The 19,238-nt window shown below is 28.6% G+C and overlaps 4 protein-coding genes across 4 annotated transcripts; 1 reads left to right on the top strand and 3 right to left on the bottom strand.

Annotated features, from left to right (window-relative positions):
* Positions 1–10,662: 10,662 nt before the first annotated feature.
* Kpol_2000p109 (aldo-keto reductase superfamily protein) lies at positions 10,663–11,691 on the top strand (the record flags this gene model as incomplete). The annotated part of the gene is made up of 1 exon (XM_001646949.1): positions 10,663–11,691. The coding sequence occupies one exon, from the start codon at positions 10,663–10,665 to the stop codon at positions 11,689–11,691; it is 1,029 nt and encodes a 342-aa protein (XP_001646999.1).
* Positions 11,692–12,389: 698 nt separating this feature from the next.
* QCR7 (ubiquinol--cytochrome-c reductase subunit 7) lies at positions 12,390–12,773 on the bottom strand (the record flags this gene model as incomplete). The annotated part of the gene is made up of 1 exon (XM_001646948.1): positions 12,390–12,773. The coding sequence occupies one exon, from the start codon at positions 12,771–12,773 to the stop codon at positions 12,390–12,392; it is 384 nt and encodes a 127-aa protein (XP_001646998.1).
* Positions 12,774–13,281: 508 nt separating this feature from the next.
* On the bottom strand, positions 13,282–14,250 carry Kpol_2000p107 (uncharacterized protein; the record flags this gene model as incomplete). The annotated part of the gene is made up of 1 exon (XM_001646947.1): positions 13,282–14,250. The coding sequence occupies one exon, from the start codon at positions 14,248–14,250 to the stop codon at positions 13,282–13,284; it is 969 nt and encodes a 322-aa protein (XP_001646997.1).
* A 3,916-nt stretch (positions 14,251–18,166) lies between these two features.
* SNA2 (Sna2p) lies at positions 18,167–18,406 on the bottom strand (the record flags this gene model as incomplete). The annotated part of the gene is made up of 1 exon (XM_001646946.1): positions 18,167–18,406. One exon carries the CDS (start codon positions 18,404–18,406, stop codon positions 18,167–18,169), a length of 240 nt encoding a protein of 79 aa, XP_001646996.1.
* Positions 18,407–19,238: the final 832 nt, after the last annotated feature.

Genomic DNA, 19,238 nt, shown 5'->3' with positions numbered 1-19,238 from the left:
ACTATAAATGAACCCTATGATGGATGGACTTGGATTATCCAAATCCACTCTTAATTTGACTTGATTTCAACATTTTAAGTACCCTTCTTCCATTCTCTGAAAATTTCCTTCTAGAGACGCAACAATGCCTCTGTGCTTTGTTACTTCTGCACTATTAAAAATTAATATTTTAAGAAAAAAAACTATTATGCAGTTTTTAACAAGCTGAAGCGACATGTTATTTGGTAATGTTTTCGCAATTGGGGGCTTTAAAATATTTGTTTAGGGGGTGTGGCCCGTTCTGATTCAACATAAAACTGCCAAGCTGGCATTCATGTTCGGATAGAACGGAACATCCAAGAGAGACAGTCCGAAACTCGACTGTATCGAAGAATAAAAAATGTACAGAAGGAAAATATAGAAACTACAGTACTCAAAGAAATACTAAAAAGAAAAAAGTAAAAAATGTGTGAAAACTCATCAGAAAACCCAAAAACTGAGCTTTATTACTAGTCCCTACTACCGCATGTATTAGTTCTGTTTTATTCTTGAAGAGCAAGCTAAGCGAAACACATTTAATTGTAAAAACTGGCAATTAAAATAGGTAAATGTTAGTGTAGAGAAATACAAATTTCAATTGGACTTTTTATCAAAAAGAAATTATTGTCATCTTCAACAAACGTTCTATTTTATAAAGGTTCCTTCTCTAGTTCCAGTTTACTTGTCCTAATTTTTCTACCCTCTCCCTCTATCTACTTGTTCTATCAAAATATCTTACAGAGCAACATACGTAATAAAACACGGTTATTTTATGAGTATGCTAATCACTTCTTTAGGAAATAACTTTTACTTATACCTTTTTCAACTTTTCTTTTTTTACAATGTACGAACAAATATCCAATTAGGAAAATTTTTAATACAGTTAACGTTCAGTGCAATTAAATAAAAAACAGTTTTTTCTGGCTTATTCTACTCAATAAAACATAAAATTTAATAAACGGAAACGGTAACGGAAGTCAGAAAGTAAATTTTCTAGAATTATATACTACCTCCAGTATTGCATTATATCAAAAACTCGAAAAACAAATAGGGAAGAGTCTTCCGAACGAGTTTCCGTATATTCAAATGTAATTAACAATTACTCAACTTTTCTGCCATAATAATTTATTAAAATTTTTGAAGTAAAAATTTTTAACTTGGCAAAAAGATTCTTTAAATTGGAATTAAAAATTAACTGTACCCTGTACTTCCCTATCCCCGAATAGTAACATATCATGATTATGATTGCTGCTAATCTCCGAACCATTTTTGGTAACGAAAAAAAAAAGTTTTTCTTCAAGTCAGTTTTTAAAGGATAATAACATAGCACTACCAAAATACCGAGAACTTTCTGAAAATTTCGTGCACATCCATCCTTGTATTATTATTATTATTCTGCTTTTTGATATTAGTTAATTTCATTGCACCTAATTAAATTCAATTCAATAAAGTACTTGCACTTTCAATTCATAGTTTCTATTTCATGGTCTACAAATGGTATCATTAAGTTTTGCAAAGTTCGCTAAAACCGCTAATAATTTGATTTTCTTTCAACCAAATATATTGACAAAAACCATGGAATAATTGCATTATGCCAGTATAATTAAATTTCTTAGGAATAATTAGAATACTGTTTTGTTAGTCATTTGAAAGGTGATAAATAGATGAACTGTTCAAATAATTTCTTCAACATTTCTTGTATGATATTTCCAATTCTTGGCATAAAATTAAATTATTTGTGTAAATGTTTGAATCCCCGACTATTAACAAATCGAATATTTTGGATTCAGATGTCAATGAATATGATTGTCTTCTTGATTCTTAGAAGTTTGAAAGACGTGAAAATGTATATGTTAAAAATATAACTATTTTACATTGTATTATAAAAATTTGATCTTCTTTGACAACAATTGCAACAAGTATCAAAGCATGCAGACTTTATGACCGAACAATTTACTGACTGAAAGGACAAAATATAACTATCATACGAATACGTATATATATATATATTGTCCTTGTATTAAGATTTATAACTTTTGTACTGAAATTCACAAAAACTGTCTGTTTATATATAATTACAGAATCTTATGAAGGTTTTATGAATTTTCATAACTTTATCTAAGTTTTGTTATCAAACAGTAAATACTCCCATAGTGCTGTTTATCAAAATGAGATTTTTTACGAAAATTATGGAAGAAAAATGGGGGGTGGGGGTATACGTAATGTAACACACGCTTTAGTTTTAGATTTGTGGAAAAAGATAGTCATCCCTGAAATCCCTTGCTTTTAATTACTTCAATTTCTTCATAAAAAACAATACTATTTGCTACAAATGTTACAATGAGAAGTTACGTAGGGTGTTAAATTTGTTGAAAATGATATACATAATACATCGTTTCTTATCTATCTGATATTTGAATATTTTTTTTCTCTTGGCATTATTCTATTCAATTTTTCAATAAAAATTTTGGTAAATCTAGAAGACGCATTTGGAACTCTCATAAACTGACAGCAAGAATTGTACATCACTCCTCTCCTTATTTGATTAATTATGTGGCTGTATTTAATTTTTAGAGTTGAAATAAAAGAAATAGGTTCGACAGAATTGTGTGGCATAGCATATAATTCAACATTTTTTATTTTATAAGTTTTTAGAACACTTCTATTTCAAATTTTCTGGTTAATAATTCATATCAATATATGTCATTTTTAATTTCTATCCTTTTTTGTTTATATATTTATTTTTAGTTTTATACCTAGAGATGGAAAACGATTAGAACTTGAATAGTTAGAAGTAATGTTTTGCTAACAAACAAACACCAGCAAAATCATTTTTATTAGATTTTAGTTCTAAAATTCTTTTTATAACAAGATATAAACAATTTGCATATGATAAATATGATGGCACATACTAGATAATTGTAAAGTTTATCTTGTATCTTATTTAAATTATATTATTATATTTACTTTTAATCAGGAAATTCGGAATTATTATTTTTATAGTTCTTCTTCAGGGTTTTAGATAGTTTTGCAAATTTATATGAATTTCCTGGGATATATTTAATTCCATTAGTCAAGTTTGCTGGTAAAATATTACATGGATTTAAAAAATAAAATTACCGGGCTTTGGTTACTTGTCTCTGTATTATTAATGAATATAAATTATTCAATAGAAACTTATGGTAAGAGTTATTATTTTTGATATTGAAAATTGTTTTTATAGATTAAATATGATTAACTTGATAATTGTTGTGCATTAACTTGATAGTAGCATTACAAGGTGAAAAGGATTAATAGCTTTATAATATATTTATATATATGTATATTTATATATATCTTAAAATGTCTACGCGAGATTATAATTTGAATATTGTCAGTATTATAGTGATTTTTGAGTACTATCAAGTTTTTAGGAGTTCTTTATTTAACATAGTCCAAATTTTTAATTTTCAAGTAATTTCTTGCATCTGGCTTGAAATTAGAATATTTTCAACTATAGAGCTTTATTAATAATTTTATATTTGTCATTGTCAATTGGTTTATATTCTATGATTTCTAATTTTTAATTGTGGGTTAAAACTACGGAGGAAATACATTTTATGTATAAAATAATAGCCTCAGTACATTAAATATAATTGTTCCTTTAATGTGAAATGATTACCATTTATAATCATTATTGTTTTTATTTAACTAATCACAGTAATTTTAAGTTGTTATTGACTTTATTTAAGTAATCCATTGGATCATTTTTTAACAAATGGCAATCCTATGAAGCTATACTAATGATATAATTGCAGTATTATTATGTCCAATTGTAAACTATTACTGGTCTTGGATATAGATGACAGAATAACGAATCTAAAACACTATGTTTTTAGAATAAAAAAGCTCTAACTTGTAAGAAAACTATAATAGAGCAAATTTTAAGATTATTTACTTTTTAATCTTACTAAGGAAAGATAAAGGATATTTCGTTACTTATTCGAAAATCATAAAAATGGAACTAGACAATAATATATCCTATATAAAATTCAATACTAAGGAATATATATTTATAGGGTTTGATGAGAAACTGACTATCTTCAAATATTTTATACAATGAAGATGTTGTTATATTAATAATTTTATATTTGTCATTGTCAATTGGTTTATTTTCTATGATTTCTAATTTTTAATTGTGGGTTAAAACTACGGAGGAAATACATTTTATGTATAAAATAATAGCCTCAGTACATTAAATATAATTGTTCTTTTAATATGAAATGATTACCATTTATAATCATTATTGTTTTTATTTAACTAATCACAGTAATTTTAAGTTGTTATTGACTTTATTTAAGTAATCCATTGGATCATTTTTTAACAAATGGCAATCCTATGAAGCTATACTAATGATACAATCACAGCAGTAAATAAGTAATAAAATGAGGTTTCAAGAACGAAATATAACTCAAAATACTTTAGAATCAAATCCGATTCAACAATATTTGAAATAAAGCAAGATTCAAGATTTCATTTTTTTATAAAACAATTAATTGATCTTGTACATATTTTTAGAGTCAGAGTTTTAATTCCATCAATATTGATCATAACTACTAGGATATCCCCATATAGATGTTTTACAAGTATGTAGGAAAATAGGTAAACTATATACGTTTTAAACAATCAATTAAACTATCATACTTAATGTAACTAATTTAATTCTAAAACTATTAAGCTATAAATATAGTACCCATATTTTCTAGATTAGAAAACTATGAAATACCCAATTCTATAGTTGATAAAATAATACTAATTATGAATCTAAATTTTGGATTCTAGTTTCAATATATAAAGAAACTGAAAATTAATTTAACCATGTTCCATTAAATATTTTCACACGCATGTGTTAGTAAAATCAAAATAATTTCAAGAATACAAATAGAATTACAATAGCATAACAATCAATAGTACAAAAAATATTAAAGATTTTGAACTGTATAATCGGAAACGTAATTTCTAGAATTTATCATTACCTTTTATCTTTTATATACATTAATATTTGAGGCATATGTTCAATTTAGTGTTAGCTAATCTTCCATGTACCTAAAGAGCTTAGCTTACTTTTGATATAACGCTAAAACTTATTACCATTTTTCACGACAAAAAATAATCAGAGATAGAAATTATAATTATTAAATTGGCGTTATATGATTTATATGAGTAGTATACCATAAGTATGAAGTCATTCTTAATCCTTAACTTTATTCATGTGTTTAACAAAACTTGTCATCGAGATGCTTTAATTATCTTAATTATAATTTTAATTTAGCATCAAAAATAACAATTCTCAGATGAAGATTTACTTGTCATCAATTAGAGCTTTTGCAATTTAAATTTTCTCAAGTCTAAAATTATTGCACAACATGGTTAGCATTTAATTCCATAATACCTTCACGTAAAACCTGTTAATAGTCAGTCAAAATAATTTTATCCCACCTTCATTCATAATGATTCCCATTTACCTACCACTAACCAAAAGATCGGTTATTATCAAACCAAAATTCCATTTTAATTTCTTTAAGATGATCAAAATTTGAACTTCTCCGATGATCCACAAACTTTAGATCATTTTATGGTTGAAAAAATTGAAATTAGATTTCATTTGAGTATATTTTGTTTTAAATATAATCTATAATTATACAATCCTGACTATTTTTTTATTCTAGGGGTTATATCCATATTAAAACTTTTCCTGAACCCTTGAAGATGGTTGAATTAATATGATTTATTATTTCTAAAGGTACAGATTAATTATTAAGTAAACTTTTCTAATTTTAATCCAATTCCATTCAATAGAAAAAATTTAAGTAAAAAGTATCTCTAACGTACTGATAGTATTAGACTAGTTAGGAATTTAGTAAATTTTGAGTTCAATTGGGGCACACCGAGAGATAAGAAGAAAGATCTTATTTGACAATTTTATTTATGTTGTTAATCAATACTTTGTAATTAAATCACATGGCTTATAACTGACTTGTTTTGAAATGAAATGCTTTTAAGTGACAGTCAGATATTTTAAAGCTTTCTCGTAAATAGTAAAAATGGACCGTATATTTCCAAAGGTTTCCTTTAACACTGTAAACTCTTGAACAAAATAATGTAAATATATAACCTCGCGATTTTCTTATAAAGATAAGATATCAACTCGAGTATTTAAAAGTAAATGCAAACAACTGTTTCATTTCTTTCCTTGTTGGATAGTCCGACAAAATTGACACCATATAATAATTTTAAATTCATTTAAAACAACATTCCAATAATCCTTATGACATTTTCTTACTTTTATGAAATTATGGAACCAAAAAACACTGCTTAATGCCCGGATTTACAGCTAGGAAGGGAGTAAATGAGTTGTCAAATTTCGTACGATCAGCCAATATGAATAATGCTATTCACACGATCCGAAAGCCATTTCTTCCCTGATTAAATTTCGTATTGATATACATACATAAAGGAAGACATAATAATAATTCTATATAGAGTTTGTTTTTCCAAATTTGCTTCTCAAAATTTGAAATAGGAGTCAACGCCATCAGGAATCACCTTAATATTTTTTAGACATGTAGTAAAGAGAACCTGGTATGAATACATTGGAAATATAAGCTACTTCAAATTAAAATACCATTCTCATTATACCCTTTCTAAAATAGTGTAATCTACGTATCCTACTATTGCTATTTTGCTGGAAAAGTAATTCATAAATACGAGTCGATTATAAAATAAACGCATAATTTATACTTAATTGGCATATGCCACAATGCCATCGATGTTAAGCATTATACTTTTGTTAAATTTCAATTTGAACTGAATTTTTTAAATTGGAAAATTTTCCGCCCAATAATTATATTACTCGACGTTTTCATATATAGGATACGATCATTGTGATTTTGGATTGTGTAATCTTGACGTTCTTATACCACCACATATAACACATATTGTTATAACTTATTGAAAATTATAGGATTTTTAATATAAATATTCCATTTATCCTTATCTCTTGTAATTAAAGGTTGCATATTAAAACCTATTCACCCATAAACGTTATTTATATACTATCTATATTTGATAGAGTGTTTAGCGGCATTTTAGCGCTATTCACCGCAATTGTAACGTAATATTTAAATTCATTTCTCTTAATTTTTAATCAGCATGCCATTTATCATATCTATTATCTCCAGCTTTTGACAGGTCTTTAAGCTTCCCTATAGAACAGAGGATATTTCAACATATATTGAGAGAATATGTCCAAGAATCTGAAAACACTTCTGTTTAGTTGAATAATTATTTTATTACAACATTTTTTCTCATAAAAGAATCAAGCTCATTCAGTTATTGATCCATTTTTGTAATGGAAGGGAACTTAATTTCAGTTTTACCTCTAATTCAGTTGAAAATTGTAATAATATCATTCATATATGGTCCTGAGTTACTGTGTAGTCTTTTGAAATGTTTCATTCTTTTAATGTAAGAAAATTATGTATTTGATTGAAGGAATTAGCTCTGACAAGTGAAGCGATTGACGATGTTCAATAGTTGATCATATTTATTGTATTCGGGTTTGAAATTTCCTAAAGAACCAGGAATGTTCGTTTCTACATCTATTCCAAACATATCGTCATTTTATCTTATTTGAAAGAAAATCATTAGCGTTATTTGAAGATCCAAATTGTCTCCATAGTGGGATAGCTATTGCTAATTTTATATCATTACCACTGCTGGCTTCCATAGGAATTATTTTATTAAACTTTGATATTAAGTTGTATCGATAGTGTAAAAGGTTACTTTTAATGAAATGCTAGTATTTTAGCTATGTCAAAACCTTATATCGAATGAGTCTAGAAATATTTCAATCTACACTGTATTGATGTATGACTTAGATTTTGTTATTTTATTTAGTTACTGGGAATAGCACCAAAATATCACCAAATTTTCATCCTAAATAAAAAATAGCATGCATACAGTACTGAATATAGTAAAGATGTGTACTATTTCTTGGTTTATTTTTCTATTATATGACACAAACTATTATAACAATTTGACATCTGAGCTTTAGCCTACTATTTTAATAACAAATATTTCTTCACAATGCCTGGCTGGGTCTTTATAATGATTGGAATCCATCCAAAATTGACAATATAAGCTCCCGATTTTTTACTTTTATGGAAAACAATGGGAAAATATTTTCATATCTTTTCAGCAAAAGAATTTTTGAAATTGAACGACAAATCAATATTATTCACTTTTTGTACATTGCTGATCACATACAGCATTCAACGTAAGAGTGAATATTACAGATAGATAAAGTTGCAAACTAATTCAATGCGCTTTAAAGGTATAAAAGTTTGATACTGCGTTGGTACTTCGAATAGTTTACCCTACCTTGATTCACGTGAGACGTTTCACCTGTATGCTTTGTTGTGAATTCTTTGGTTATAGATATCTAGTAATTGTACGTTGAATAAGTGCTTGGCATTGATTTTATTCTATTCGTCTGTTTGGTGGTAGACTAGTACTTGTTAATAAGTATATTTATTATTAAAGAGTTCTATATCTTCTTCTTCCAATGTACAGAGTAAGTAAGTAATATACAATAACATACAATTGTTTCAAATAGCAGTCCCTATTAGTCTTTATAAGTGTGAAACGATGATAGCCCGTATTATCTGGTCTCATAAATTATAAACTAATTTGCCATTAACTATGTTAAAAACGATACACCCTTTTAAACATAAGAACGAAAACTATGAATAAATAGAAACGCACAAATGTAGGTCATAGCCACGTATATAACCATAGTCACACTTACACAATTAAATGATGCTTATGAAAAGAATGACATCCATGATAGTCACTCAGTTACACACTCCGAAATACATATAGAAGGATTATGAAATCTCCAGTCTTCAATCCTTACTCTTAAGACAAAACACCTATGGTTTATAATTTTAACCATATATTAGGAAATAGATTATTAGACGGTTTCACTTTTTAAGAAATCAGTTCGATTACTCATACATATTTGAAATACATTTTACTATTACGAGACTAAAAGGTTTATAACGAATACTTATCGAAGTCCTTAATTTATATTGTTATTCAAGTCTATCTTACAGATAACAAATTTGATGCATGATAACTAAAAGTTAAGAGAGGATAATTTATACACTATATAACCAAGGTGAATAGTATGTAAATCTAAAATTATAAAAGTTAGTTATAGATACGCAATCCTACTTTGAACTGATATCTTGTTTGCTTTGATTCGATGAATGTACTATTAGTTCTTAATACATTCATTATATTGCCTTTGCCTTACAAATAAATATATATATATAAGTTAAAATAAGTTATAATCAAAACAATTAGCAATAAATAGAGAGAAATGAACAATCTTCATTTCTCTCTCAATTTATACCTTTCTAAGTTGCTTTATTAATTGGAGATATCTCCAACCTCTTTTGTGTTATAAAAACAAATGTGATCATTCATTTTTCTGCTACTGTGTAACTCTCATTTATAGCTGCCGTTTATTTCTATTAACTAGGAATTTCATCAGCCACTTTGAGGTACTCTATTGTCCTTATTCTAATGTCTCAGGCTCATCATGTTATACGTTTAAAGGTCCCGTAATTGAAGTACTGTCGGGTAAATACAATTCCTGCTATTGGACCTTTTAACGTATTATATGATAATTATTGTAGACTTGTGTAATGATATAAAATAAAGGCGTTTGCTAGATATTTCCTAGAGTTTTGTAAGTCCTGTTGAGGTAATATGTATTGTTAAAATATATATGAGAAGTCGATCTGGTTTCTCAAAAAAAAAGGAACAAGCTATGAATTCTATAAGCTAATATATAGTTAAAATATAGATTATGATCTTATTACGACGGGAATCAGGATTTATTGAAGGAGATTATATGCTCCTTTTATATTTCGGTTTTGGTATTTAAACGAGTTGTTATCATGAGTGTCATTGTGTACATGAGTATAACTATGGTCATGTACTTATGTGTAGTTTATATTTGCACGCTCACGGTTATTTATGTTTGAATGTGTTAATATTTTGGTAGCGAAATACTTTGCTTAGGCTGAGGTAGGGTAAACTACTGGAAGTACCAACATTATAAGGAAATAACATACTTGAATTAGTCTATCCTGCTCTGCCTGCAATAGTGCTTTGTAAGTTGTCATCTTTTCACAGTTTGTTTGTTACAAGTTAAATTCTTTTAAATAATTGTTAATTTTTTTTTAATGGAATCAGTTTATGACGACATTTTATTAACTGATCGCTCAGGAATAAATTCATACTTTCAAATCTGGAATCGGCTCGGCTCGGCTCGGGTTGATTCGGCTCGGTGAATACATAAATAGTTTTACAATTAGAACTCGACTTGGCTCGGAAAACAATTAAATAAGAAGAGCAATTCCCTCCCATGGTAACGGAATTAAGGATCTAATACTTGGTTTTAAATATATGATTAATTTTATATAAATGGAGACTGCTTTTGACGATATTTTGGAATTCAATACCAGAAGTTAAGATTTTATTATGAAACAAAAGGCCTAAAAAAGTGTCCATTGAATACAATATATAACAAAAATGTCATTGCTTAAGCAGGTTAAATTCGGTAATTCTGGTCTAAAGGTTTCACCAATTATTGTAGGATGTATGCAATATGGTTCAAAAGAATGGAGTGAATGGGTTGAAGATGATAAAACAAAAATTTTTGGTATTTTAAAACATTGTTACGACCGTGGTATGCGGACATTTGATACAGCTAATGTTTATAGTAATGGTTTAAGTGAGACACTTTTAGGTGAATTTTTAAAACATTATAATATTCCTAGAGAAACTGTCGTAATCATGTCGAAATTGAATTTTGCCACTGACGACAAAGTCAGTTTCGAAACTCTTAAAGAGAGATCTGAGGAACTTAACTTACATTTTGTTAATATGTCTGGTTTGTCTCGTAAAAATATTATGGCTTCAGCTAAGGAGTCTGTAAGAAGATTAGGTACGTATATTGATGTGTTACAAATTCATAGAGCTGATCGTGATACTCCATATGAAGAGACTATGAGGGCATTGAATGATTTAGTTGAAAGTGGTATAACTAGATATATTGGTGCGTCATCGATGTTGGCTACTGAATTTGCAGAAATGCAATTTACAGCAGAGAAATATGGTTGGTTTAAGTTTATCAATTCTCAATCATGCTATAATTTATTGTATCGTGAAGATGAAAGAGAATTGATGCCGTTTGCCAAAAGACATAACATTGCGTTGACTCCATGGTCTCCGCTACAACGTGGTCTGTTGACAAGACCTGTTGGAATTAAGACTACTAGATACGATAGTGATAGACAATTGGAAATAAGAAAGATGAAGAACTTGAAAGATTCTGAAATTGAAATTATTAATCGTGTTGAAAAATTAGCCAATGATAAAAACGTTACTATGGCTGTTATCGGTTTAGCTTGGGTTATTGCAAAAGGTTGTACTCCAATCGCTGGATTGAGTTCTATTGCTAGAGTCGATGAAGCTATAAAAGCACTAGATATCAAATTCACAGAAGAAGAACTTCAATATTTAGAAGAACCATATGAATCTAGATCATATATGTACTAAAAAATAGGAGAATAGAAATTCTTGAGGGTTATTTCTTCAATAGAATTTTTTTATCAATATCTTAAACAATTTGACGTAACTACAATGTTATCTGAGCCAACACATGGATACTTAAATACAAATATATTTATAAGCTGTGTAAACCAGGGTATTAAACACTTGGTAATACGAAATGAAGGAAATTCTTATTTTAGAATTTAATTTTTTTATAGAAATGAGCATAATCTTGGAAAAAGTATCAAGTATCAAATAGGGTAGGTATAGATATTCAAAACAAGTCTAAAAAATACATCTGTATAGAAGGAGCAAAGTGAAAACGGTGAATATTTGGTTAAGTTTGAATGGGGAAGATGTCAGACGATGGTAGTATTTTTACAATTTAGTAGAATAACTGATATGAATTATTATAATTTTATCTATTGAAGAGAATGGTATAATTATTTATCATGTAATGGAATTGCTAATTTGGATTGATATATAAATGTATATATATAAAATAAATAAGAATAGTTAAATATTTGAATATGTGAAAGAGTTTTAGGGGGGGGGGGGGACAATAGCTAATAGGTTCTATTGTTTAACATCTTTAAAAAAGGATGAATAAGTGAAATAAAGTCTTGAGAATTAATTAGACAAAACAACAACAACCAAAACAACGTGACACTTTGATTTGATTAATGTAATTCCGTTAATGTAATCTATTTTGTAACAGTTAAGTTATCTAACTCATCCTTTTCCTTAGCAGCTGCTTCAGCTTCTAAAATGTAAGGTAACAAATAAGGAACATCTTCTTCAGCCTTAATCCATTGAGTTTTTGGCAACAAGTGATGAGTCAACTCAGTCTGATGAGCTCTAATAATTCTATAGACTCTAGCATAAGACTCATCTTCTGGTAATCTAGTCAATACTTTTTGCATCAATGGAGATTCTTCAGCTATTAAATCATCGAATTTCAAACCCAATTTTCTGTAACCTGAGTACTTAATAAACTGATTAGCAACTGGAACACAGATCTTAGACAAAGAGGGTGATTTCAAAATGAAATCACCCATTTTAACAATTGAAGTAAATGATTGTGGCATCCCTGTACGTTATATTAAAATTTGTATCTTTTTTAAAAAATCTTATAAGTTAAAACTTTGAAATCCTAGTCTCCAGAACAACTAAAACAAAGTGCTTTCTTTATATATATTCTTCTAAAGAAATTCAAAGCTAGTTACCCTAGAATTCACAAATTATAAACCAATCAATCAAACCACCAAATAATAGATATATCTTTTATAAAAGTTGAACAACTTGCTTGGAAAAGTCTCGATATTTTTTTTCTTCAATCGATATTTTCCTCTGAAAAAATTCAATAGCGATATACAACAAGGAGAAAAAACGATATTGCCGGGTTAGACCCGTCAGTAATAAGAGAGCTAATAATTAGTAGTGAGTTCCTATTGGTTAACAAGTCAAGTCTTTGATGGTGAGATGGTAATGGTGGATACAAGTTTTGTAAATGTTGTATGTATATTGTTTATTATATGTATATATATTGTTTGTTATATTTATGTTAGTATGATTCATTGATCGATCGAATGTCTGTTAGTAGTTGTACTCTGTGGTCTTTTGTCCTGCCGTAGAAGGAAACCCACATTCTAACAACACTTTATTCAGTAGAGATGGATCTTGATTAATTTTCTCGAATACAGATTGTTCTTTGACTAGTACGAATCCTGTGTATCCTGTAGCGTTAAAGCCTATTTGTAATGATTTTGCTTGTGTGCTCGAACGTGGGATTACACATAACCATTCTTGAGTCATAATTACGTTGTAACTTCTTTTGTCAGCGAGTTCAGGTTTCTCTTCTAACCAATCTTGGAAAAATGTCAGTGCTCTTTGCAATAGTGAGAAGTAAGATATGGTTAGTAAATCTTCATCGATTTCAGTGGAGTCTGTTGGTAATGGGATTGCAAAATGTGCAAATGCTACTTTATCATTTTGTAAAGGTTCTTCTCTCGGTGTGGGAATGTAATGATCCCTACCATTACATAACGAATCTTGTAAAGTAGTTAGTCCGTCAGGTATTTTCATAATTTGCAAATGTTTATGATCTTGCGAAGAACCAGATAATGGTCCCGAATTATAGAAAACCATATGTCTATCGCCATTATCATTTATATTTAATTTACTAATAATTTCGTAGCTTGTAATTAAATCCTCTGGCGTCAATGAAGCCATCTGATGCTCAAACGCATTAGTTACCAATAAACTATGCTCTGGAACTACTGGAAATTTATTCAAAACTAATTTGTATCTTCCATTGCCGGTAACGTCTTCTAGAACTGTTAGTTCAGGTTCAAGTTTAGCAAATGGATCTATTTTATCTTTTTCTGCATCTGCTCTCTCCGGTTTGCTCTTTAAACTGGGAGTAAAACTAACGACATATTTCATCCCAGTTTTTTTATCAACCACTTTAGTGGAGTCAGCTTCAACAAATAGAACATCTTTATTCTCTAAGGCGGTAGTATACTTGTTTTTAATCAATTGTCTCAATTGCTCGGTAATTGCCATTTTCAAAGAGGTAACAATACTCAAGTAGTTTAAGTGTTTCACTGGCCATAGATATCAGCTTCAATTGAACAAGGTATCAAGTCATCATTTAAAATAGTTCCTGTCATAAACGTTGCTTAATCCATTTCTTGTCTTGAATAACGTATTACTTGGATATTCCACAGCGTACCAAACGACTCAATTCAGAATCTTAATATTCATAATATCCGGGTAAAGTTTCAACCAATGGAAAATAGAGTTAAGTGATCTTAGATACTTATCCTGTAAGAACCAAAGTCCATAATTGCACTCCAATGAATACAAAGTAGTTTATGGGAAAGTTAATTCTTCCACCATATATCTAATATTTATGTTGCTGTTTTCCATATTACGCTACGTTTTAAACTATCAGCATGTGATCTCAATCATTCCATAAGTAATCTGGTACGAATAAATGAAGAAGGTATGAGTATTAACATTATGGTCAGGTGACAGGAATATCTGTGTATATTCTTTTATGGTTATATATTCTATTCATATTTATTAATGACCATTTACATTTTTGATGTCATTAGATAAACCATATAACAAGGTAACTCTCTTGATAAATTATAATCCAATTAGATAAATAGACTCCAAAAACTTCCTTTTGTGTAAGTCCAAATCACGTGATTCACTTTTATTCTTAAAACTTTTAAAAAATTTTCAATTGAATGCTCATCAAACTCATCGAACAAACCTGAAACTTTTTATTATCAACACATCAATGGATATTACAATCAGATAAGAAGGAGAATATGATCTCATAGGTTTTATAAGTTAATCAATTCTCACAATAACTTGTAAAGTTTGATTTATTCTGTCTCAACTGAGAAAAAGTGGACTTGAATCGATCAGCTTCGACTATTGGACTGGAGATCCAGTACATAAATATTAACTTTACAATATTGATATTGTCGAGGGAATGATTCTGCTAATGTGTAATCAATGGAGTTTCTCATCAGAATCCGCAACCTGGTGTATTGTTGAGTAACAATTTGATTATCCAATATAGCTCATTCATAAAGATAATTTCAAGATTGAAAATTAATATTTATTTCTCTTAGTGATCGATCTGATTTGGATTGCACAACTTAAGTTTGATATGATCTCTTATAGGTTTTATAAGAGCAACTATATCTATCGAATGTGTCAATGTGCAAAGAAGGAAAGGCTAAATATTATTATTTAATAAATTTTTAGATGGGAGATCAGTGATTATTTTCTGTTTCAACTTTGCAAACGTAGGGTTGAAACATTTGAAAAGCTTTTTTTTATTTTAAATGACAGTATATGTTGATAAGAGAGTCGTGTGAAGATTCGAGGGTTTTCCTCTTTTCTAATCGTGTACAATTATGATCATCTTTTGATTGAATCAGTATGAAAGATTAATTACCATGAAGTTTTTTCATGATGATTTCAATATTTTATCATGTATCTATTTAATCAATAATTTGGTTTTCTCTAATCTATTTTATTATTTCATATCTAATGATATAATAAATCATTTACGGTTATTATCAAAATAATTAAACTTATTGATTGATGATTATCCTATCACTGACAGAAACGATCTAAGAAGGAACAATTACCTTGTTTTCCACTTTAATCGTATTCTCTTTAGCAACATATCTATTTTTTCTATTGTGTATGTAGCACTTTATATCATACAATGTGCAAAACGTTCATCTTGTTAAAGTCAAAGTGTAATCAATTGGCTTGCTATGCCTTGTACCAAGAATAAGAAATATAACAATGGTCTATAATAACCTGCCAACATTTATTCGATAAAAATAGTTTCAGAAGTTAGATTCTTAAAATTTAAGAGGGAGCAGTGTTCTGCTAAGAGGAATATAGAGCCTGAAGTGGTTTTAGTTACTTAATATATTTGATAAAATCATAATATGAATCGCAATGAACGTATTACCCGCTCTATTTACTTCTGGAGAATATATTAGTTCTGGAGTTACGTATATTTATGCAAAATTGTTAATGTCTGTACCACTTGAATATTTAAAAACTAACAATGAATTTTCATTAAAATATTCATTTAAATCCATATAGTTTATATCCATTTTAATACGGGGTTCTATTACTACAACTTTCTCTAAACCAAGATGTTTTAGAAAATACCCTTTAATTTTTACTAATTTTAATTGATGATGTATTGTCGGTTCAATAGCATCTGTGAAATACCCATCATACATTAAATAAGAATGGTGTATGCTAACAGCTAAAACCAATTGATAATTATTGAAATGACTAAGATATCCTAAAACAAGATATTTAGAAATGACTTTCTATGAAATAAATAGCCAAAAAGGTTTCTTCACTTAAAATAGCAAATAACAAAAGATTAGAAGGAAGCATTCTTAACAAGACCAGGAATTTTATCTCTATTGTTAGTAACCATACAAGCAAGAGGAGTGTTGTTTAAAACATCTTTCTTACCATGCTCTATCTCTTCCTCTTCGATCCGATAATGAACAACTCCACCTAAAGATTGAAAATCGTTCTACATAATCAAAAAATCTAAATCAATTTTGAACACTTCAACATAAGGTCTATCCTGATTTAATCTATGATATTCTAAAAAACCAGTACCTAATAGACGATCAATATCCATATTATCTTGCGTATCTGGATCATCATCATTTCAGTTTCTGTTAAAAGATTAGGCTACAGTAATACACATTTACATAGAAAAATCCAGGTTTTATCTTCTCATAAATATCTAGCTCATTATTCAAAATACATTAAGGATGAGCGTTACACTTATAAATTGGATTGGTTTTTATTAATTCTACACAACTCTGTATGCTAAGAATATTTTGATGCCAAATACCAATAGAAATATATTTAGAATTTACACCATCTTCTGAATATTTGCTCATAGTAAATCTAGCAGAAGTGCTATTCAAAATAAACTCATTAATAATAAAACTAGACCGTCTTATTCTATATGCAACATGGAAACTAAATCAGCAACCTCAATAAATATAGAATACTACATTACCTTCTGGGTTATTATGTTATTTTATAAAATCAAACTAGAATCATGATAAGCTACAAAGCAGACATTATAGTACTGATTTGATATTATTAAATGAATCTAAATTAACCGTTCTTTTATCATAAGTGAAGATATTTCTATTAATTGAAATATTCCTATAATTCTGGTTAAGAGTTTTAACTGAAGATGGTTCAGTTACGTATAAATTTGGATTACTATATTCGTATTAGGCATGGACGGGCAACTCGGTGCCCGACCGTTTTTTTGTTATCACATGACCTTTTTCGACCTCTTTTGCGGTCCATCAGAAGTTAATTACAGACAAATCCCGCAGCTTCCTTGGTGCACGACCGGGCGGACAACTTTCTCAAAAAGGACATTTACTATGAGGGCATGTTTTTGACCTTGCTGCCCATCCATGCCTAATTCGTATTATAGGCATTTATAAGATAATTACAAGTTCACTGAAGTAGGAATTTTTAAAATGTTCTATTTGGATAAATTTTATGATTTACGAACTGTTGAATTAGATACAACTAAACGATAGGTTAAATTGACAGGCAATTGGTTAAACACTGGAACATTATCAAGAGTTATAACTAAAATGTTTAAATCACGGCAATATGGATGATGTGATAAAGGGTTTAGTAAAGTTAAATCAAAATTCTGCAGCTAAATATTCAATTTGGACTTCACTGATTTATTATCTCAAGTTAAAAAATACATAAAAACCCAACTATACTTCTGTTTCATCTATTACTGAACTAAAAAAATATCTACCAGAGTTTACTTAATAATGTCATGTATAATAGAAATAAAATATATGAGACAATGTCATCTAAAAATATTCCAGTTTGAATAAGAATACTGATTCAAATACTACTATCAAATTGATCCATAATTTGTATTTGAATTTATTGTAGTCTCATCTGTCATAATGGTTTCTTTTAATCGTGGATGTTTGCTTATTACCCAAAGCGCATGTATCAAACCAGGAAAGAAACCAAAAAAAAACAGTAAGAAATTTACTAATAAATCTTTGGATAATAAACCACACTTTAGGGCAACTGCCACAGGTGGAACAAAAATAGCAATAAATGCAAGGAACCAGTCCTTCAAATCCATTTTTGACAAACTTGCAGTTGTAAAAGCTTTTTGATCCAATAATCGAAGACGGTAATACCAAATTGAATCGAACCGAACCGAACCGAATCAAATCAAATCAAATCAAATCGATTGTAAATTACCTTGATAATTCTATTTGTTACTCTTAACTTGATCTAATTATTGGTTGTATGAAGTAAGGTATTAACAACTATCCCCCGCTAAATCTTAAGAAGCGATATTGCTAAATTACACTAAAACTCTTTGAATTTTTTGGCTTTATTTGCCAACTCAGACTTTGTTATAAGTTCAATAGCCAACAACAGCTATGAAAAAAACTTAGTACAATGAATTTTGAGACTCCTGGAAAATCTGGAGGAAAGAAAACTCCAACATACAAAGCAATAAAGAATAATGAAAACTTAAATTGAAGGATAGGTAGAGAGATAAAATCCAAAAAAATATTATTATACAAGAAATAGATAAAATCTATTGTAAATGAAAACAAGAACGGAATATAGACATAATCAAAATATAATGAAATAACGCGTCACAACTGCATGAGTACATGCAACCAAAATGGTGTAGTAGAATTTAATTTCCCAATAGGAGAGGAATCATATTAAATAAAATTTAGAATAAATATTATTCAGGATTTAAGTTAGGCAATTTGTTTACACGATACTTTCCTAATAAATAATTATATTTAGGTTTAAGAGTGTCCTCATCCCCACCCCTATCTAGAAATGAAAATAAAAATAAATATGTCCATAACAAGTAAACCAAATGCAGTATTGCAAAATATCCCACTAAATAAGCTTAATAAAATTATAAATCAGGAAAGCATTTTCCC

This window comes from Vanderwaltozyma polyspora, genomic scaffold (assembly GCF_000150035.1).
Source record: "Vanderwaltozyma polyspora DSM 70294 KpolScaffold2000 genomic scaffold, whole genome shotgun sequence".
Classification (NCBI taxonomy): domain Eukaryota; kingdom Fungi; phylum Ascomycota; class Saccharomycetes; order Saccharomycetales; family Saccharomycetaceae; genus Vanderwaltozyma; species Vanderwaltozyma polyspora.
The sequence above is the reverse complement of the archived record's forward strand: the minus strand, read 5'-3'. Positions and strand labels throughout refer to the sequence as shown.